At 38.4% G+C, this 22,742-nt stretch overlaps 3 protein-coding genes across 7 annotated transcripts in view; 2 read left to right on the top strand and 1 right to left on the bottom strand.

The window, feature by feature from the left end:
- Positions 1-5,505, top strand: part of LOC107685668 (vacuolar fusion protein MON1 homolog B-like) — a 17,758-nt gene extending 12,253 nt beyond the window's left edge. For 2 of the 4 annotated variants that reach the window (XM_016482343.1, XM_016482341.1), the window contains exons 4-7: positions 724-1,516; positions 2,796-2,943; positions 3,909-4,083; positions 4,176-5,505. In XM_016482343.1, coding sequence (XP_016337829.1) covers positions 724-1,516; positions 2,796-2,943; positions 3,909-4,083; positions 4,176-4,186 — 1,127 coding nt within the window. In that variant the 3' untranslated portion in view covers positions 4,187-5,505. Of the gene's footprint in view, positions 1-723; positions 1,546-1,725; positions 1,778-2,795; positions 2,944-3,908; positions 4,084-4,175 lie in introns of those variants that run through there. The other 2 variants (XM_016482342.1, XM_016482346.1) reach the window with 2 other exon arrangements.
- A 76-nt stretch (positions 5,506-5,581) lies between these two features.
- LOC107685666 (bromodomain and PHD finger-containing protein 3-like) lies at positions 5,582-21,616 on the bottom strand. 2 transcript variants are annotated; one of them, XM_016482339.1, is made up of 13 exons: positions 21,234-21,616; positions 17,340-18,689; positions 16,330-16,483; positions 12,805-12,936; positions 12,529-12,657; positions 11,752-12,064; positions 11,274-11,528; positions 8,598-9,179; positions 8,407-8,485; positions 7,034-7,119; positions 6,865-6,950; positions 6,610-6,764; positions 5,582-6,513 (listed from the first exon to the last, which is right to left on the bottom strand). In XM_016482339.1, exons 1-13 carry the CDS (start codon positions 21,272-21,274, stop codon positions 6,330-6,332), a joined length of 3,546 nt encoding a protein of 1,181 aa, XP_016337825.1. In that variant the 5' UTR covers positions 21,275-21,616; the 3' UTR covers positions 5,582-6,329. The 2 variants fall into 2 exon arrangements, with proteins under 2 accessions (XP_016337825.1, XP_016337826.1); XM_016482340.1 differs by having other exon boundaries at positions 17,340-18,844; positions 21,234-21,379.
- The window catches only part of LOC107685669 (probable glutamate receptor), a 10,014-nt gene continuing 8,169 nt past the window's right edge, over positions 20,898-22,742 (top strand). Inside the window, exons 1-2 of the mRNA XM_016482347.1 lie at positions 20,898-20,954; positions 22,140-22,483. Of these exons, the coding sequence (XP_016337833.1) occupies positions 22,424-22,483 (60 nt within the window). The 5' untranslated portion in view covers positions 20,898-20,954; positions 22,140-22,423. The remainder of the gene's footprint in view (positions 20,955-22,139; positions 22,484-22,742) is intronic.

Raw genomic sequence — 22,742 nt, 5'->3', positions numbered from 1 at the left:
CAACTTCTCCCTGATGCTCTGCATGGTCAACTGTCACCTGTATGCTAATTCGTGCGTATACACGTTGCGTATTGCGTAGCCGATGTATAATATTTATAATATAATCAATAAAACAATATTTCATACAGTAGTGTGCTCTGCGCGTATATGGGCACAATAAAAGGAGAGAAGCTAAATGAGCCCGAGCCCGATCTGTAAAAAAAAAAAAAAAGGCCCAAGCCCAGCCCGAATGGACTCAGCGTGTCGGGACCCGACGGCCTTGCAGGCCTCTAACCTGGGGGAGGCTGCCGCTGTTGCCACTGCACGTGCTATTACTGTTTACTCTGTCATACAACAAACGGTCATTCTGTATGTGCATTCTCAGATTAAGTGCAGCGACCCAAAACCATGAATCTAATCATCATTCAGACAAAACTTTGCCGATATCAGTCCGATAATATTGTGCATCCCTACTTTTTAACATTTTAAATGTCTTTACTGTCACTTTTGATCAATTGAATTAATGTGTATTCCTTTAAAAAAAATAAAAATCTTACTGACTCCAAACCGTTGTATGGTAGAGTATATTGTTTACATTTGTACAAATGTGAACACATTTTGTACAAATTCTTGTGTAATTGTTGCGTTAGACCCAAGGACAATTAATTATATACCAAGTAATCAAGTGATCATGCTTAAATAACTTAAACAGGATTCTTTGCTTCTGTTCTTCTCCCCTGATAGATGAGCACACGGTTGTGTTCATGCAGCAGGGTCCTCTGGTGCTGGTGTCCGTCTCCAGCAGCCGTCAATCAGAGCAGCAGCTCTGTAACGAACTGCTCTACGTCTACAACCAGATCATCAGCATGCTCACACAGGCCAGCATCACCCGCATCTTCGAGCACAAGAAGAACTATGACCTGCGTCGTCTGCTGGCCGGCTCGGAGAAGATTCTCGACGGCCTCCTTAACCTCGTGGATTCAGACCCCAGCTTCCTACTCTCCGCCGTGCACTGTCTTCCCTTGGCCTCGTCTCTCAGGGACTCCCTCAGTCAGATTCTCCAGAAGGCCATCACACCCAACCTGGTCTTCTCCATCCTCATAGCCAAGAACCAGCTGCTCGCCATAGTGCAAGAGAAGATGGTCATCGACGATGCCCGACTGGAGCCTGCTGACCTCCACCTGCTACTGAACCTCATCGGGGCCTCGTCCGCCTTCCAGGCTGGGGAGATCTGGACGCCCATCTGCCTGCCCAGTTTTAACCCTGACTGTTACTTTTATGCGTACATCTCATATCTGGACCCTCCTGAATGCACGGTTTGTCTGGTTCTTCTCTCTACCGATAAAGAGGCATTTTATTCGGTGGCCGAGTGTAAGAGGAAGATCGAGGAGGCTATGCAAACACAGAATGCGCTCAACTCCATAGCGAAAGCTCATTCGTACAGCGTTAGTCAGGTGGGAGTATCTGACCTCAGGCATTTCATGTACAAGCCTTTTGATGTGCCCGACAACCATCGCCAGCTAACACAGTTCACCAGGTGAGTCGTTTGAGAATCTCACAAAAACTGTCCAGCTCTCATTTCATCCCAAAGAAAAAAGTAAGAAATTATATATTTTAGTTTAGTCCCAATAAGACTTCTTTTAGTTCAGTTTCTTAATATGTTTGTGTAAAACATGATATGTTTTTTTCAGGATTCTTTGATGAATAGAAAGTTCAAAAATTCTAAAGTTCAAAAGCATTTTTTAGTATATTAAAAATACCAGGGATGTGCTAATAAGCTTTCATGTTATGGCTGATAACCGATAAATGCAGATATTAAAATGACTATACTATTTTGTCTAAATAAATAATTAGAAAATAAAACACTAAAAGTGCGTTTAGGGGGGAAATGTGCTTAGGTGTCATAAAATAATGTTACAATGTAAAAAGTATTAACTTTCTTAATGCAAGAGATAATTGCTTCTTTTCCTTTTGATTTTTGGATAAAATGTGAGCTGGACCTGTTTTTATGAGATTAAGCCACATATTTAACCCTCTGCTTGTGAACACATTTGTTATTAAAGAAATGTATTGTATGCGCTGTGATGCAGTGTTTTGATGTTTAGTTAAAACTAAAATGATTAAAAGTGGTTTATATTATTTGAAATAAAGATGAAAGATGAGAATCTTAAAATAAAATAAAAACGTTAAAAAAACTAGAATCGTTGCTTTGGCAACTAACTGAAATGAATTGAAGTACTAAAATAACTTTTAAAAATTAAATAAAAATAAATTTAACGTTAATTGAAAAGTATGTAAAACTGATAAACATGAAAAAAGGAAAAATAAAAGCGAAGTCAAAATATTAATAAATACTATATGTAAACAATACAATAAAAACTGCTGATGTTTTAGTTGTTTTCAATTGGCAACTTTTTGAATGTATTTAGTTATTTTTATTTTTTTTAATAGGAGATCTTTCACTAATGCTGACTTCATGATGTTAGATTTTCCTCAGCATCTTCATAACCAACTTTTGAACAGTATCTGTGAGATTCATATTTTCACTGTAAACCTGAGCTAATGCTCACACATATTTCCCAAATGAATTTTACAGAGGGCAGTAATTGAAAGCATGTTTTCTTAATTCATCCTATTGTTTGATGCCCACAGACTGCAGTGGTTTTATTGAAAGCGCTCTTGTTTGTCATAAGATGCGTACACAATGTAGGGCCACAAATATAATTTTTGAAAATATTGATGAAGGACATACAGAAATGAGATCTAAAGCACAAAGCCGCCTTTGTTTTCCTCTGTGTCTCATGGGTTTCCCGCAGCCCAGAGATGGAAGCCCCTTACGGCAGTGAGGAGGAGCGGATGAGACTCCTGGACCTGTACAGGGACATGCACAGCCGAATCCACAGCACCTCACGCCCCCTCAAGCTCATCTACCACGTGGCCGAACGTGAGACTCTGCTGGCCTGGGTATGTGAATAGTAACTGCTGTCACATGCATCTGTTCTCAGTCCTCCGAGAGCAAAACATGTTGATGCTGTGCTTTCTATCTCGCCTGGCGCTTTCACAAGCTCTCCGCGCAGACCTTAAAAGATCAAGTTACCTTCAAGGCCTCTGAGCAGCAGTCCAAATTTGCAAATGCAGATTATGCAAATGAGGATTCTGACCTTGCTCCAAATGGAGTCGCTTTGTGATTGATTATTTGGTGGCATTCTTTATCATTTTCTCAGGTTAATTACGTGTTGCCCAAAGCAATTTCACTCAAAAATGAAAGTTTGCTGAAAATGTACTCGCCCTCAGGCCATCCAAAATATAGATGAGTTTGTTTCTTCATTAGAACAAATTTGGAGAAATTTAACATTGCTCACCAATGGATCCTCTGCAGTGAATGGGTGCCGTTAGAATGAGAGTCCAAACAGCTGATAAAAACATCACAATAATCCACACGACACCAGTCCATCAATTAGCATCTTGTGAAGTGAAAAGCTGCATGTTTCTCAGAAACAAATCCATCAAGTGGTTTTTAACTTAAAACTGTTGCTTAAAGATCAAGCACCATTTACAAACAAAATCCTGTTTACAAGAAATATGTAGATCAAGCAGCAGTTACAAGTGAAAACAACAAAACAGTTCTAAACAAATATGAATTTGTTTCTTACAAACACAGTTTTTCACTTAACAAGATGTTAATTGATGAACTGGAGTGGTGTGGGTTACGTGTGGATTATTGTGATGTTTTTATCAGCTGTTTGGACTCTCATTCTGACGGCACCCATTCACTGCAGAGGATCCATTGGTGAGCAAGTGATGTAATGCTAAATTTCTCTAAATCTGTTTAGGCGAAGAAACAAACTCATCTACATCTTCGATGGCCTGAGTGTGAGTAAATCTTCAGCAAATTTGGGGTGAACTATTCCTTTAATTTCTCATTCCAGGTCACGAGTAAATTTGAGTTGTATACATGCTTCAGCCCCCTTGTCACAAAAACCTGTGCCATCAATGCCATCACTAAACTGCTGCGCTGGATCAAGAAGGAGGAAGACCGTCTGTTTATCCGATACCCTCCGAAATACTCCACCACCCCCAACCCCAGTAAGAGCTCTAAAGCAGGTAAGAGTCCACCTGAATCAGATTATGATTATTTCTTGGTCATTTACAAGATTCCCTTCATCAACCGACCACCTGCATTGATTTGCTTTCAGATGCACACTGACCAGACCAACCCGCTGCGATCTGACCGCTAAAATGGCAGGACGTGCATCTCTGCATTCGAACTTAACTCAGTTTAGTAATGTAATGGAGATGATTCTAATCTGCCATGGGTTAATAAGTTACGTAAAGCTGCTGTTTTTGTTTTTTTACTATTTGACAGACACATCTTGGACTGGATCTAATTTTATGTGGAAGAAAAACAAATCACATTTTGTGGACGTTATAAACTCTTTTATTCCAGAACAGAACACTTTGAGCTTTACGTAGCAAAAGGCCCAATCAAATGTGGATTTTCTCCTTCTCAACTGATGGCAGTGAACAATTATTGAGGCTATAACTGGATTGTTTTATAGACATTTAATTGCATAAATTAGAAAGTTTATGGTACAAAATTAAAAGATCAAAATTGGTTAATGAAGAAGATGAGCTGTTCATCATGGTCTAAACAGCTTTCTGACAAAGTCTCTAATTTAGCATGGCTGCTGGAGCTGTGCATTGTCACACTGCACTTTTGTTCATTGTACTTGTGATGTATTCTTTTAAAGGTTTCCTTTGACTTTTTGTCTTATATGGTTTTCTACTTGAAACCAAACCCTGCTTAATTTTAAAGAAAATAACATGATCTGAAACATCAGAAGATCATAAAATTCAGTCCTTACTATGGGATTAATGTTCTTTAATTTCTGTCTTGGTTAGGTTACTGCACAATACTGCTGTATGTTTGTTTGTTTGCTGTTTGACATGCCAGTCATGAATAGTGACATTTATTCCTCTGGCATGTGCACTATGACGTCATATCTAATAAGATCAAAACCACTGGGCATAACAGTAAAATCCTCATTGTATGATATTTAGAGAACTACATACTTGGAATTTTTTTTTCTTCTGGAAAACAAATTTGTATTCAAGAGGAGTAATATATTGGTGCTGTAATAAATCTTGAGGTTGCTCAAAGTACATGTATTTTGAGATCTTATTTACTTACATGAAGGCTAAATTTAGTGCAAGTGCGGGATCGAGATGTATTACTCAAGTTCAACTTGTAAACACAGATGACAGGGAAACATCAGCTCGACAGTGTTTTTATTTCTCGTTTGAGAAAATACTGTTGCAGACATTTTTTTGTTCGGTACAATTAGCTGTTTTCACAGGCTTTAAAAAACATTTCTTTTTTACTCTGCATACATGATCTAAGAGACTACGTAGTATTTTATTCTATAATGTTCGTTCACTGTAGACCACTAAGGAACAATTGCATTAAAGCTGTAATGCTTTCTGAATAATATAAAGCTCAACAGAGCTGTTAAATTAAACCTTCTCAATTACTATTAAATAACTTTTCCATAACCACTCCAAATAAATTAAAATGACGTACAAAATTTGTCATTCATTTACATTTCAGATTCTCTGCATATTTTCTACATGCATTTATATTTACACAGTGATCTCCACCGACAATTACAAGCTCGTCAACAAACACATCCTTTCTTTAAAATAAACAGCACATATTAACTTAAAAAGGACACAAAACAGGTGCTGGGTGTAAGCAGTGCCAAAGAAATTAATATTTTCATTCAATGGCATCTCACAGTAGGTTAAAACCACCCTGGTAGTTAAACACCAGACGCTCAGAAGTTGGAATCTGATAAAGACGAAAAGCATATTATAATCACGCTAGAATGATTGACCAGTAGCTCTAAGGGCAATAGGACTTTTTTTTGCACATCCTCAGTCCAGAAATGTATCCAAGTAAACAGTTACAAAAGGCATCTAGCACAAAGTTCCTGAACCGTGCTGCCCGAACACCCTGGCGCATTGGCAACATAACTGATACGATCGCCTCACATTCAATAAAAACGAGTGGCAAAACATTTTCAACATACAGAAATAAGTGCAATTACAACAAGTGAATTTAAAACATTCTTAGAAATCTTAGTTGAATGAGAAGGTTAAAAGTTAATAACACCAGGTTTGATTTATGATGTGCCTTGAGTTATGGAGGGTAGGAAAACAAGACAGAAATAAAAAATGAGCTTATGAATCTGCCTTTCACCGGTATAAATACCAATAAACATCAGAATGTTCTGAACGTATCTTCACTGGTACCTTACAGTCAGTTTAGCAATACATTTAATAGAAGTCCTCTATATAAAATTCGAGGGGTTAAAGGTTGAGTTTTCCTTCACGTGGCTCAGGTGTGTCATCGCCCGGTCATACGCCATGTGCACTGACTTCCGCACATTCGGTTTCTTGCCCTCCATCAGACGTAGTCTGTCTACAGTGTCGTCAATGCCCATGTGATGGAGCTTGTCCAACGGCAGCCACTGCCTGATTGTCAATTAATAATAAAACAATGACTTTGATAGGCTTAAAACAGACTTGCAGGTTTGAAATATGTTTCATGAAATGTATGTTTCACTTTACCAGGTTCTTTTTGTATCAAAAAACAGCACAAGAAAGAGCTTCTCCTCGGTCTCCTCCTTTCTGCGTTTACCCAGATCCAAAACGTCTTTAGGAGGCACAGGGATGGGAATGCCGTTGTGAAGAATTCCTTCCCGGGGCATATTAGGGTTGACAATCTGTTGAAAACCATCATTACTTTAGGCTAGGATAGGTTGAATATACCAAATCATATATTCAAGTGCCTCATGTATATATTCAACACCATGTGATGCTTACCATTGCAGGGTATGAGGGGTATCCAAGACATTTTGCCCAAACCAAGGTAAGAGGTTCCATCTCATCATTCTGAGAAGTTTCTTTGCCTAGAAAAAAAGTAAAGAAAATGACAGTTGGCCAAAACAAATAAAAAAAGAACAATATAGTTTAAGGTCTTTGTTGTACTCACTTGCATTGGAAACTCCGTCCTCCTCCTCACCAACAGGAACTTTGCTGAGAGCTGGTTTACCATGACTGCGTTTCGGAGGTGAGGAACTGCAGCAAATATTAAAGACATACGTTTTTAAAATACAAGGCTCTTCTTTGTAATTGGCACCTTGAACACCTACTGTTAACATATACAGTATGTCAGGTGATCCAATCTCAAGTGGGCAGTGTAATTATAGGTGTAAATACCCCTTCATATAACTGGTTTCCAAGTACTTTTATGTGCATTTTGGGATAAAAAACAAGATTCCAATACAAAATGTGCACAAAAAAGGTGGATTTGAGGTGAATTTGAGGTGGATACATGTTTTATTCAGCAAGAAAACATGAGCATAAACTTATATACAGTAAACTTGATCATTTATAAAGGATAAATTAAATGTATAAATTCTAAATTAAATATAAAAAAAATTTCATGCAATTAATGTTTGTAAAACATGACGCTTAATTTGCAAATAAAGTGTTGTGTTTAAGAGAACAAAACTATGACTTTCGGGTAAATTTGTGCATAATATTACGGCAATTGAAATAGCATGTTTGTAATGAGATGAAATTTCAAATGATGAGGAGAAAAAAGTGAACTTTTTTTTGTTTTATCAACATGCAGAGACACTGATGCCACAAGTGATGCATCTAATTATGAAATTAGGCTTTAGCAACTGAGATTTTAGACATTTTTCAAAAATATATAATTATCTCACCTAAATGTTTGATCATGCAGTGCATTTTTGTTTTTACAATGGGGCAATTGCTGCACAATAGCTTATACACAGCACAAGCCTGATTTTGTGAGCTGTATGTGAGGCGGCCTTATGTGTGTGCACTTTGAGTGTGCATGAGCGCACCGTCTCTAGGAGAACGTGCGAGTGCTGAATAGATTAAACACTGGCAAGACTTAAAAAGAAATGCAACTGATAAACTTTAGTGATGATGCGACACTGTCTCGATTGTGCAAGTGACAATTCCTGTGTCAGCTGTGCAGTGTGCAGCTCGCTTATAGTGCAGACGCGATGAGAGAGAGTCTGCAGTGATTCACTCGAGCTGTTTGTGAAATTAAGTCTCACAGAAAGTTTTCAAATTACTTTCTAAGTTATTTAATATAGAAATATGAATTGTACCTCACCTTCAGCATTATAATTATAAGACGGTGCTACTGCATGTCATGCCAAACCTCTCACGGCATGCTGGCACATCGTCAGCTTGAGAACAGTTTATGAGATCGGCCTTTATAGAGACCGCCGATCAAACTCCCCAAAGGCCGATAGCGATTGGTAGCCGATCAGTCGGAGCACTATTTTAAATCACTCAGTTCAGAGTGCTGACAGTATCCATTACCTGTGTGCTGGGAAGGTGGGAGTGCAGCTTTCTGAATCTGATGAGTTGCCGCTGTGTCTCTGGAGTCCATTTGTGAAGCCTAAATAAAGAGCATTAGAGCACTTTAGCATATTAAACACAACGTGGTGAACAGCTCTTAAATCACTGGTCAATAAACTTGAGTAATCGCCTTGGTAAAGATATTCCAGTACCGTTCTCTTCAGGTGGAGAGTGGGCCTTTTCTCCTTCGCTGTCCGAGCATGTACTTAGTCCTCTGGATCTCAGCTGGTGAGGGGACGGAGAGGGCGATTTTGGGGCTGGTGAAGCTGACAATAATTTGGCTGTTGTGGTCTGCTCCGATGATGCAACATTTTCAGCTTTGCTGACTCCATTTTGCAATAAAACAGGCTTGTCCTTTGCCAGTCTGGTTCTGTTTTTAGCTTTCTTGAAGAGGATCGATGTCCGACGACCCACACCCATCTTGGGCGAATCAGATGGAGTCTCTGTGGAGGAAACCCTGATCACGGCATCCTCCTGAGTGCTGGGGTCCTGCTCTTTTGTGTGGAAGTTCTCGTCTTCTTCTAAAGTCTGATCGTGATTTTCTTTCAGGCCCCTTTCTTTTCCTTTTGCCCTCTGTTTTCTGCTGCCAGTTTTATTTGACTGTGCTGTGGTGGTCCGTCCCACCTTAAGGCAGAACATAGGCGGGTTTGGTGGAGCATCTCCGGGTAAAGGTGAAGAGGCCGGACAAGTGGGTTCTTGCACTTTCTGCAATGTTGATTTCTTGGGGTCTTCAGCTGTGGAAATAAATAAATGATTAACTCATAAGATTTGAATTAAAAACAATTTTACATCACTTGACGTATGGTTTTCTGCCATGGTCCATTATGGAAGCCCATTTGTGCATCAATTAAAAGAAAAGGTCATTTGAGACAAAGTTTAAAATAACAAATAGTAACCATTGTTGTTATTAACTAAACTATTAACTAAAACTATTTAAAAAAACGTATAATAAAATAAAGCTGAAATCAGATCAAATAAAAATATTAAATGAAAAACAAACTGACAAACCAAACTGGCAACTAACTGAAATAAATTAAGATGAAGCTGAAATGCTCCAATTACTTAATTAATAAACTAAAACTAAAATAGTTTAATATAAAGCTAAATAGAAATATTTAAAAAATACAATCACAAAAGCACATAAAACTAGTAAAACAAACTCAAATTAAAAAGAAAACTGAAAATATAAGAATAAAATCTAATATAAAATATTAACAAATACTACAATAGTATATAAATAATACTAAAACAACAATGATAGTAAAATTGCCAGATATAAGGTCACAATAAAATATGAAGTCACAGATATGAAAAATAGTCGCAATTATCTTTTTTTTTTTTTACTAAGGCGCAAATGGTCTGAGGCAAACTGAGGCATCTACAGTGGGTCTAGAAAAGAATCACCCTCTTTAAAATAATCACATTTTATTGCTTTGCAGCCTGAAATGAAGACAGACACAGTTTTTGTTTTATCCAGATGTATTTACTCAGTGCAACTCAAAAGAGTTGTCCTGGAGCATTTCAGTCCTTGTAGTGCAACTGAAGCAAACAATTAACTATGGGTGGCAAGGCACTGTCAAAAGATCTCCGGGATAAAGTTGTGGACAGGTACATGTCAGGAGATGGATACAAAAAATGTCAAAGGCTTTATCAATGACTAGAAGCACAGTGAAGTCTGTTATTAAGAAGTGGAAGGTATTTGGTACAACACAGACCCTCCCTGGATCAGGACGTCGCTCCAAACTGGATGAAAGAGCCAGGAGGAAATTGGTCAGAGAGGCGACCGAGAGCTACAGCAACTCTGAAGCAGTTGCAAGAATTTATGACAAAGAGTGGTCATTGTGTGCATGTGACAACAATATCACAAATTCTCCACAAATGTGGCTTGTATGGAAGAAAAAAGCCACTCCTCAAGAAAGGCCACATGCAGTCACAACTGAGCTTTGCCAAAACACACCTTGAAGATTCTGAGGCAGATGAGACTAAAATTGAATTATTTGTGGTGGAAATCCGATACAGCTCACCATCCAAATAACAGCATTCCTTCAGTAAAGAGGTGGTAATATCCTGTTATGGAGGTGTTTCTCTGCAGTAGAGACTGGAGCACTTGTCAGAATAGAAGGAAAAATGGATGGGGCAAAATACCGTCAAATTCTTTAGGAAAATCTGCTGCCCTCTGCCAGAAAGTTGTCAATGGGAAAGAAGAATGTCAAACATGACAATGACTCAAAGCACACCGCAAAACTGAGCACACAGTGGTTGAAGGAGAAAAGGTAAATGTTCTTGCATGGCCTAGTCAGAGCCCAGACTTAAACCCCATTGAAAATCTGTGGAAAGACTTGAAGACTGCAGTCCTCAAACAGTCACCATCAAATTTAACTCAACTTGAGCAGTTCTGCAAAGTAGAGTGGGCAAATATTGCAAAGTCTAGATGTGCAAAGTTAGTAGAGACATATCCCAACAGACTAAAGGCTGTAACAAAATACTGACACAAGGGGGTGATCCTTTTTCCAACTCCGTGATTCTGTTTTTTTTTATTTTTTTTTTCTGACAAGTTGGTGTTATATCTTTCACTTGGATGTTAAAAGTTGAACTGAGTAAATACAGATGGATAAAACAAAAACTGTCTGTCTTCATTTCAGGCTGCAAAGCAACAAAATGTGATTATTCTAAAGGGGATTCTTTTCTTTACTCACTGTATAATATTTATTTTTACTTCCCTGAAATCTATGAAGTGTATAAATTATATAGTATAAAATTCTATAAATAGCAGAAATTTTTCAGACATTTATTTACACAACCTCTGGACATGATTTACTTTGCATTACCTGTATTGGAGGTTATGTAATCCATCTCATCGCTCTTTTCCTCTTTCATTTTCCTATTCAGCAGTCGTGAGTTGCGGTCCTGGTGGCTGATTTTGTGACGGAGGCTGTTAATTTCTCTACGCAGCAGCCGCATGCGTTTTGTGCGACCTCCGCTGGTACGCATAGATGACATCAGATCCAGTTTGTCCAGCAGGGTTTTCAGCTGGTCCTCAGGAGACATGTGCACACGATTTTCCGGGTCCAACAGCAAGTCAACTGTAAATCATTTGACAGAAAGAAAATTTTTGATAATTAATATTCAGGCACCATGGGCTACATTTATGGTGTTTTTTTTAGTCCTTTATTTAAACCTTAAAATGACATGAAGGTGATTAGATAATGACAGAATGCACATTTTTTTAAACGTCACAATGTTCAATCACATCATTTAAAGACTGCACACTGTTTGGGAGATTTTTGGCATTAGAAAGAAGCTCACCTTCATCCCACCAGGAGACTGTGGCATTGTGTGTGCTGGGCTTTTCTGACAGGTGCATGCCTGTGATGGGATCAAGGCCTATGCTGAGAGCCTGAAGTTGGGCATGTCTCAGAATAGCTCTGCCCACCTCTCGAAGTTGCATGGCAGCTTTGTGGAACACTGTGTCATTGGAGTTGTACCTCAGACAGTTGGATATCATGAGATTGAAATCACTTTCCAAGTCAGCCACTGAGGAGTATTTATGGGCCTCCAGCTTGTCACGCATCGTAGAGAAGTCCATCGGCTCAGAAACAAACTCCAGATAGTCTGGAACCTAGGAAAACATTAAAAGACGACATGGCAAAAAGGATTTTCCTTACTCTCTTAAAATAAAAAGGCCAGTCAGTGTAGACACACGCTAATGTGCACAACAGGAACATTAAAAATGGGTCCGCAAAAATGGGTCATTATTTATATACATCAACGGCTTTAAAAAAAATGAGCAAGTTAGCCCACCCTGATGAATGACAGTTTGAACTACCCCAAAGTTTGGGTGGTTAACATGGTCCAGTTAGCCCTTATAATAACGACTTCAATTTTACTTTCATCAATATTTATAAAACTGCAACATTTTCAATTATTTATACAATAGTTTATTGTCATTCAATTTTTTAATTATACCCGACATCTTAAATATCCTAAATTTAAAGTGATTTAAAACAACAACAACAACAAAGTATTTCAATACAAATTTAATTAAATTGAAATTAAATAAAAAGTTGTCTGTTATTTCCTCACCTCTTTCAAATTGACAGGTGTGGTGAAAATATGATCAGTATCCTTCTCCTGAAGCTGTTCCAGTGTAGAGTGCAGAAACACCAGTGCAGGGGTGAGCTGCATCTTCAGTGTAGCCTGCTGAAGTTTCATCTTACGAGAGAAGAGAGCCAAATTAAATCAATGCTGTGAATTAATAATTACCTCAGGCCTGTTCTGGCAACAAGTGATTGTTTGCAGAGAACAGGGCCTTGAGAATGTAACAAAAGAACATCACAGACATGAAAGGATCTGTGTCACCTGTTCCCTTTTAAGTCTCTCTCTCTTTCGTATGAGCTCAATAAGAAGTCGAGCTTTTTCCAGGTCCTGGCGAAGCTTCTGCCAATACTTTAGCTCTTCTCTAACATCCTGCAACTTTGCATCTGGCTCTCTCTAAAAAGGAATAAAGAAAAAAAAATATTTGAAAGCAATGCACATACAAGCAATCTTGGGTCTATTAACATACTCAATAAGTGATACTTTTGTCCTATGCAGACTTTTTCTGCTCTGATTTTGGGAGAAAATGTGCTGAATTCTGCAGAAAATTCATTGATTTTAACAAGGAAAATGTGTTACTTAAAGCTGAAAACATGATCAAACTAGCAATAATATTCAATAAACAAACAAGCAATGGGCAGGTAAAATGTGAATGAGGAGTGCTGCAAATTTGTAGAAATCGGCAGTGCTTTCTGCTGGCACAGATTCTGTGTGGGCTTGGTTATTAATAGTTGAAGTACACCTTATTTACACACTTTACTGTCAATAAAAGCGCAATGTGTAGGGGTGTAACCGAAAAACGGCAATACACTACCCACGTTACGTACCGCAATACTCTATTGGCCTAGCCCGCCCCCTTCTGAGACACTTCAAACGCATATGGCCATGATGATTTTATAGATAAATATAGATATAAACTTTATTGTCAGGCAATATCTGAATTTTTTCTTGTAACAGTATGTTTCTTTCACACTACATCTTTACAAACAAAATACAACATTTCACAGTAGACAGACACACTAAATACGATAGAATAAAAAAAAAATATATATATATAATTCCTGGTGTTTTTCATTTTTCGTGTACCATATTCAGTTCTAGGACAGCCTGATGTACAAAAGAATGTTTTAATTCCACTCGATTAAATCTGAATTTTTAGAGTTTAGTTGCTGTGTTTCGCTGCAGGATTGCGGGCATTGTGCGTAATTCCCTAGCTAACAAAAATATGTGACTGTTACGTAACTGCAACGTAATCTGTTGGCCAAACTTTCGTTGTGGCAACGAAACTAGTTACATCGTGGCAACTGGAAAAGTGAAATTCCTGGTTTCGTCGCCACAACGTACACTGTAAAAAATGACCGTGAATTTAACGGTAAAAGACTGTAAAAATGCTACGGTAAAAACCTGTTAAATGGTTAACGGTAAATTCCCCTACTATCCGTAAAACCTAAAACGTTGCTACCGTATTTTTTACGGTAAAATTCCGGCAACCACAGCTGCCGGTTTTTTACCGTAACTTTTACGGAATTTTTTTTACAGTGTAGCTTTGCGACGATGTCAAGGAGTAACTGCGACGGCATAGTAACGTCGTGGATCAGATAGTTGTGTGTTGGTAATTGTTATTTTAAATGTATTTTTATTTGGGAGGACGTGCAGTAGCTAACCTAATTTATGTCCTCATTTGCCCAAACTCATTTAAAGGCTATTTCAACAGAAGTGAATGAGGAATTCAGAGTCATGAATTCTCTTCCTTTATTTTAACAAATACCAGCATGAACAACAACAACGCTAGCCATTAATACAAATATTAAATAATTGTATTAAAGAAAATACATCAAACGATATGACCAAACTTTTGTGACAAGGTGTTACGTTGCGACAACTGTAAACGTAAAATTCCTGTTTTCGTTGCGATGTGTCAAATACTATCAAAAATAGAAACATTTACAATATTAACAATATTAATATTATTTACACGAATGAAAGCATTCAAGTTCGGTACTGAGCATCTTAATATGCGATACGTGAAAGATGTGTTATCAAGCGTACTTGCTAGCGGACAGATGATTACCAAATAATCACAGACAAATATTAACAAATGGACTTCTAGTAGACTGTGGGTAACATTACTTAACCAATCGGACGCAGTTTTTTGATAGAACTGTCGAGAAACTGAGAGAAATGTCAGACGCGTCCTCTTCATCAGCTTTAATGTGTTCCCGGTTGTCATGGCAACTCTCAACGGTCACCGGTACTGTAGGCTACATAAATAATAGTAGTTAAAATGGTTTTATCATCTTTCCAAAGTCCAGGTTACCTTTACATGAATCTATAAACTTTTATAAAAGCTGTTTACTCGTTGTAAAGTATTAGGACTCTCAGTCTCACCTCAGACAAATTAATCTTCTGTCAGACGCAGCTGAAGATAAGTGCCGGAGAAAAACGCGTTGTCCTGGTTCAGTATCTGCTGTCAGATGAGATTATGTTGTTATTCTATGTCAGTGTAGTTATTCTAACTTTATTTTCGTATCTTGTTACGAAATAAAGTCTCTCACCTCAGAAAAACGAACTGTCCAGTCAGACGTTATACTGTGCGCACGCAGCTTAAACGTGGAGGCGCTGTATATTATAAATTTTTTTTTTGTTTACTTGTTGAAAAGACACATTTTATCTCAAGGGAAACTTAAAGTGGTCATATGATGTTGCTAAAAAGAACATTATTTTGTGTATTTGGTGTAACGAAATATGTTTATGCGGTTTAAGGTTCAAAAAACATTATTTTCCACATACTGTACATTATTGTTTCTCCTCTATGCCCCGCCTTTCTGAAACGGGTCAATTTTTTGTGCTCTGATTGGCCAGCTATCCAGTGCGTTGTGATTGGCCGAATACTTCAAGCGTGTGACGGAAATGTTACGCCCCTTACCATACTGTGATGCCGTGTCCCAGCCTGAGCGACGAGACAAAAACAATAAAACCCATTATAAACGAGGCATTTGTTGCATCCAGTGGGGACATAATTACGGATTATAATGACTTATACTGTCTTTTGAAAGGTTGCGTTGCATCGCGCCGCGTAAACAAAACCATGTCTGCATTTGTGATCGGAGAAATGACAAACAACAAGCGCTACTCTACACTGCTCAAAACTCGCGTTTGAATCATCAGTGGCAAATGATTGAGAACGGCGTGGCCGGCAGGCTTGCAGCAACCACATGTGACGACTTCGGGCTGGACTCAGCTTCGTCCACAGTGAAAGCCGATCCGGCGAGTATAAAGAATATCTCTTTGGATTTGAGACTTTAGTCTTTGCAACTTTACAGATCTTCTTTATGCACCAAGAGAATTTCTTAATTCTTTCCAAAGAGAAAGGAAAAATTGAAATCGCATCATATGACCCCTTAAAATTTTTCACTGACGTTTAATTACAATTGCAAATTCTGGTCATCTGAACACATGAAAAGAATGGGTAATTTGATGGCAATTCAAGTAAGGACCTATGACGTTGCAGTTACATTGCCAATAAGTCATGAAATTACTAAAGTGTTACCAATACTGTACCTAACTGGAACGTTCTTGGTTATCTTATGACCTTAGGAGGCCGTGCTGGCGACGCTGTGAGGAGGTAATATAAGTTAAAAGTGAATCTAGTGGTGCCATGCCATGAACCCTACCTCCACAACAAACAGAACCTAATGAATCGAGCCTTGGCTCCAAAACCGTCATATGAACCGAACCGTGGCATTGGTTTATTGTTACACCCCTAGAAATGTGTTACAGCACACTAACCTGCTCAGACTTCTGAGCCTGTAGGTGAGAATGGAGCCGGCGGATGAGCGGCACTCCATTACGAGAGTGACGCTTTAGCAGCCAGTAATTGTGGAGCCTCTGCATAAACTGATTCTTCCTGTCAACAGAAACCCCTGTGCAAAGCTTGTTGAGCCTATTTAAAAAATACGACAAAGGCCAACTGTTAAATTCTAAATGAAACATTCACAACCTATTTTTCTTCTGTTATGTTACATTTCTAAAGTAACACAGGATATTCAATTGTGTTGATTTTTTTCCATAAGGATTGTAAAAAGTGAGTGTTCAATACTAGTATAGAGCTAGACCTAAATGTGCTGGTAAAGGACTTTTTGAAAAAAGTCAGCCAGTATTAAGAACGACTTTTTTTAACAGGATGAGAAGGCTGAAGGTCAAGTTCACCCTTAAAAGCATCTTGATGTATCCCAATATTAATGCTTTAAGCATATATTTGTTTGCCATTATTGCCATAACATTTATTACACTACGACCAATCAAAAGCTTAGGGTTAGCAAGTTTTTTTTTTTTTTTTTATGTTTTTGAAATACGTTTCTTATGCTTGATCAAAAATAAAGTAAAAATAGTAATACTGTAAAATATCATTAAAATATAAAATAACTGTCAATGACAATGCTGAATTTTCAGCAGCCATTACCATAGTTTTCAGTGTCCTGATTTGGAGCTCAGGAAACATTTCTTATTATTATCAATGTAGAAAACAGTTGTGCCGTTTTAAGGTTTTTCTGGAAACTGTAATACTTTTCAGCATTCTCTGATGTATAGAAGATAAAAAAAAAACAGCATTTATTTGCAATAGAAGTTGTTACAATGTAAAATTCTTTACTGTCACTTTTGATCAATTTAACATTCACTAGAATTAAGTCACTTCCACACTGACAATAAGGTGAAGATAAGGTTCTGCTACATGCTTACAGTGAAGTAAGATCAAAAGACCAGACATAACAGACAAAAGACCAGACGAAAACATTTACCTAAAGGAAGGTATCTGCGGCACCAGCAGGAGTGGCACTCCTGTCTTCCGTGAGGCCCCTGCCGGATTCTTCTGTGTTTTCTTCTGTTGTGCGGCTGAACCTTTTTTCCGCCCATTCTGGTTTTGCTGCAGCGGAGGGCCTAATGTGTATGACCTCTGACCTCTGTTACCCCTGCCCCCAACCAACCCGTTGTCTTCATCCCCCTCAGTGCCTGTGCCAGGAGGCAAGTGGTTCTCGCAATAAGCAGTCTTCTTCACAGTAAAAGTAGTGCCATTGGCACCAGTCTCCCGCACAGGGTCTATTTTCATATAGAGACCGGCTCTCTGGGCACAAGTGACGTGAAACGCCCTGTAGCAGTTCGCTTTGTGACACTGAATAGATGCCCCCCTGCCTTTCTGTTTGCACAGGTAACAGGTGAGCTTCCATCGTGCAGGAGGAATGTTCTTCACTCCCTCCACGGGCTCCAGGAACACAGTGTTGGCGAAGCACACTTCAGGGATCCATATAGCACAGATGACGTGGGCCCAACTTCCGTCGCTGGTTTGCTTGAACGCACCTCCCTGATTCGGGCAGAGAACGCAATCGATGGGGCGCGATGGGGACTGCAGACAGCGCCTGCACAGCCACTGGCCCTCAGGGATGTAAGGCACCCCGTAACATTCCTGGTGCACGGCGAGGTTACAGATGTCGCAGAACAGGATGACGTTGCTGTTGAGACACTCGTCGTCGAGGCAAACGCAACAGTAGGCATCCTCGTCGATAGTGCTCTGGGACAGCGTCTGGCTCCGGGACTCCAAAATGGACTCTCGCTCAAGTCGGTCAATCAGTAACTCGAATGTATCAGGGGGGACCGAGGCGTGTCCATCGGACACACGCTTCTGATTGACCATCTCTAGCCAAGCCATGTCCTCCTCGTCCATGTCATACTCTGCCTCGTTGTCCAGCTCTTCACCTGACTTCTCCATGTAGCGGTAATAAGCCACAGGAAGAGGAGGAGCCTCTGAAGCAGTGAAAGTGTCCACCTTACGAAACGTAGGCTTAGGCAAGGGGGTTTGGATATGGGCGACCTGGTTTTGCAAGCCATACTGAGAGCTCGATTTCTTTTTGGCTGCGTGTTTGCCATCTTTCCGCTTGCTTTTAGATGCGGCTTGTTTGTTTCCCCGTCTCTGCTCACTGTTCTCTTTGTTACTGTTGCACTCTGTCAGATCCTGAGCCAGCATCTCATCTTCGGTTACGACAGAGAGCTGCTCGCAGATGTTGATCCGGTGGAGCCTTCCTTCCAGCTCAGTCTCCACCATTTTCTGAGCCTGTGCATATGTAAGTGTGTCTCTGGTTGTAGAGAAGTTCAGTCTGCATGGAGAAGGTGGACAGAGTAAAGTTTCCATGTCGGCATGGCTGGATGGACCAACTTGACCCAGATTGTCTCCTCTGACCATTCCTCTCCCAAAGCCTCCAGCCCTGGACTGACCAACTCGTTTTCTTAACTTCCTCATTGGAGTTGTCCTCTTAATGTAAATAAATGCTTATTAAATATTTCTTACAAATATTGAGCAGATATTGCTGAAAAAAACTTAAGGCAAGAGATTACAGGCAAAACCATTTCATGCACTGGTCAATTTTGAGCTATTGCTATATTTTGCTTCTATAACATGTCTTCTTTCAGACTAGTGGAAAGAAAACATCCAAAACACACATTTAAGTGTTTATTTATTTTTATTACACTATCTATTTGCATCAGTAGATTTGAATTAGATTACATAATGTTAAGGGCGTTTTCTCAAAATGAGTTTTTTTTTCTGATGCATTGAGACAGAAATCTCTACTTCAGTAGCATGTACATACACCAATCTTTCCAATTTTATTCCTGTCAATATTCTAAAGTTTTTTTTTACAGAAGAGATTGTTCATGTATCATTTGCATGGCTTTTATAAAATTTTATTCCCCCCAAATTTTTTTTTTTGGCTGTTGACACAGTATCTGATTTATGGAGTGATTAAAAAAATATCCAAAATCCCCTCTGTAAAAAAAGTCTAGTAAGTCAACAAAAATAAAAACAATTCTGGCTTTATCAAATTATCATCAAAGAAATGCATGCAAATTATTGCATATATCATTAGACAATGCATCATATGCATATTTAAGCATAACAAATATAATACAAATCTGTCTCAATGCACTGTGTATGGAGGACCAAACCTGCAGAAATTAAAAATAAATAAATAAGCAAATAAATAAATAAATGTGTGTATAAATACACGTATTCTTGTTTAAATACATATAGAAATAATTAAACATGTGATTAAAGTAGGCAAATAAATAAAATAAATTAGTGGGCAAATGGAAAATGTTTAAGGAAATGCTAAACTCATCCTATTTATTTTCCTTTAATCACTCATTTATTTCTGAATGTAGTTCCGCATTTATTTTTCCTCTGCACAACATGCTAATGAGAGGGTGTCAACCATGGACTTGGTCGGGTCTTGTGATAGCTGAAAAAAAAACAATGACAACTGTGTAACTTCATATTTTTAATTTTCCCAATGCCCCCCACCCAAACCTGAAACTTTACATTAAAGAACTGTAATATATTAGACGATTTGCAGAATTTAAAACTATTTACATAGGCAGCACTTCCAGTCAACCTTTTGAGCCCTCTTGAACTGGCTGTCTGTCATTGGAAGGCACATGAAACCACCTCCTGCATTGATGGCATTCGATCTGAAAAAAGAAAGAAAGATAATAATCTAATCAAATTGCTTAGTAATCAATTATTCATTTCAACTCAGTTCAATTCATATTGCTTTATTGGCATGACGTCCTGAAAATAACAGTAGAATACTGGCAGCTGTGATTGCTGTCAGTAATGAACTGTTAATTGACAGTTCTCTACAGTTGATTTACATCTCTTATTAGCCTACTTTAATCACATGTTTAATTATTTCTATATGTATTTAAACAAGAATTTGTGTATTTATACAGACATTTATTTATTTATTTGCATATTGATTTATTTATTTGTGTATTTTTTTATTTATTGTTTTTGCAGGTTTCGTCCTCCATAACTGTGATCTATCAAAGCAAAAGATATGGTGATATCATTAGTTAAAATGTTTACCCTATTCACCTGTAGTGTCTTGCCTTAAAACATAAAAACCTTAGTCCTGCAAAGCTTCTCAGGTTGTTTTTAGCAATTATAAGAGTGTTAACATCAGCACATAATAGAACATTAACTGTAAAATGTAGCAGCTACTCTGCTCCTTCATAGTGTGTTTGCTGTTACATAAAAAGTAAAAGTAAATGCTTTATTGTAAACAATAAACATCTTATTACCACTAAAATGAGCAGATACACATTTACAGCATGCATGTCACTCCATTTGAAACATTGGAAATAAATATATATCAGGCGAACCAATAGGGTGCTTTGAACATATCACGTGAATAATTCGAGCCAATCACCGGGCAGACCTTCAATGTTTCCTCGACTCATTTGACGTAGTTCGGTTGCAGAGCGCTAAATACCAATCCTAAAGCAAGACAGGCGAGTCAGCCATTTTAGCAGGGCTGATGGACAGTCTCAACCTTGATGGTTTTTCCTGATAACAAACTCTGACGGTGTATATATCTTTTTACACGTTATCAATCAAACGACAGATACTTGCATATGACGCTATAGCTATCTGCAAGTCGTTTGCATGCAATGCCGTGTGCGTATCTGCAGAGAAAAAGCACTTATGTAATAAAGCGCCGTGTACTGTCAGCAAAGCAGCTAGTAAATGAGCGCCTTTCAGTGCTGGAGCCATATTTAGAGTGCAAGCCAGCAACCGCAGCGCTGCCTGCCCCCGCGACGTTACTCTTTATAGAAAGCAGTGCAAACTAAATCAGCAAACTTACTCTTTTATCGATCGCTCGAAACGAAAGAGAATGCCGGTCATATCCAGGGGCGACAGCGTCCTCTTCTGTAGCAAGACGGGCTTCCTCAACCCTCCATTGATGAGACTTCCCAAAAAACGTTTCTAAACACGCATCCCGGCTGTTTACACAACACTATCACCTTGACATGGTGCTCGAGTGTTTCAAATGGGCGCCTGACATTATTGCAGAGTTTATCGTGTGCATTGAACGTTGTTTTGTAATTAAATTGGCAAGAAAAATACGCCCCTTTAGAAAAAAAGGCGAATTCTCGGCGTTGAGTTTGCACTTGGCGCGCGCACCATGTGCACTGGGCTGTCATTGGTCGAAATGCTCATCGTGAGGCCGTGGAGTCTTACTGAAGCCAGTAGAGACTGCGAGCGAGGAGAAAAACAACACCACAGACTTCCCTGATCTGTTTGCGCGCATAGACTCCATGTTCACAAGCTACATAAAACGCCCGTGTATTGTATGGTTTATTGTGAAAAAAAAACATGATTTAGTAGCTAATAATAATAATACGATTATTATTATTATCATCATTATCATTATTATTATTATTAATTATGATAATAATATTGTTGTTGTTGTTGCTGTTACTACTATCATAAGCATCGGCATCATTATGTTTTAAACATAATTTGGCCCTTTCTATTTTCCTCTGAATATAAAGACCATCTTTTAATCGTATGTGATTTGTGATTTTTTTTGTCCCCATTGTTAATAGCATTGTTATTTTATTTTGTAATTAAATAATATCGAATTGTTTCAAACAATCTGAGATTAATTAATCTTTTCTTTTTTCATCTGAATATGAAGACCATCTTTTAATGTACTGTATATGTGATTTTTGTTTACTTTATGCTATGCTTTATCATTTTTCCCCAGATACACTGGTGTTGGAGGTCACGCTAGTTAATATTAGGCCATACTGACCTAAGACACAAATGCTAAAATCAAAATTTCATGGATTTTCAATATCGTCTGTATCTGACATATTCTGGAAGTAGGCATATATCAAATCTATAATTCATCCTGCTCCAGAACATTCTATCAACCCACATTTCATTCTAAGTGTTTGGATGACTTTCTCCACCCCCCGAAACCCATTGGCTTTTCCCAAGCCTTTAGTGAGAACCCTCTAATTCATTATTGCAAAGCACAGCACTGTCATGATCGGCGTCAGTGTCAGTTCAGCCCCAGCACAGTGGAATTTCACAGCAGACATAATGGTAAGTGTGAGACTGGGAGGATGCTGTTTGATTGATAGATCCTTATAAAGTCAAGTCTGTTTGATTTGAAGTATGCTGGAAGCTCTGAAAATGCATTGGTGGTCATATGGTAGCATTAGTACTGTCAGTAACCTCGACAAAATATTAAGAAGTCATATAAAATGTGGTTGTACATGTTATTTTCATTTTATATATACATATTATATTATTTTACATTTTAAAACACACACACACACACACACACACACACACACATGTG

The sequence above is a fragment of the Sinocyclocheilus anshuiensis genome, unplaced genomic scaffold (assembly GCF_001515605.1).
Source record: "Sinocyclocheilus anshuiensis isolate Anshui unplaced genomic scaffold, SAMN03320099.WGS_v1.1 scaffold257, whole genome shotgun sequence".
Lineage (NCBI taxonomy): Eukaryota > Metazoa > Chordata > Actinopteri > Cypriniformes > Cyprinidae > Sinocyclocheilus > Sinocyclocheilus anshuiensis.
Note: the sequence above shows the minus strand (reverse complement) of the source record. Positions and strands in the feature narration are given on the sequence as shown.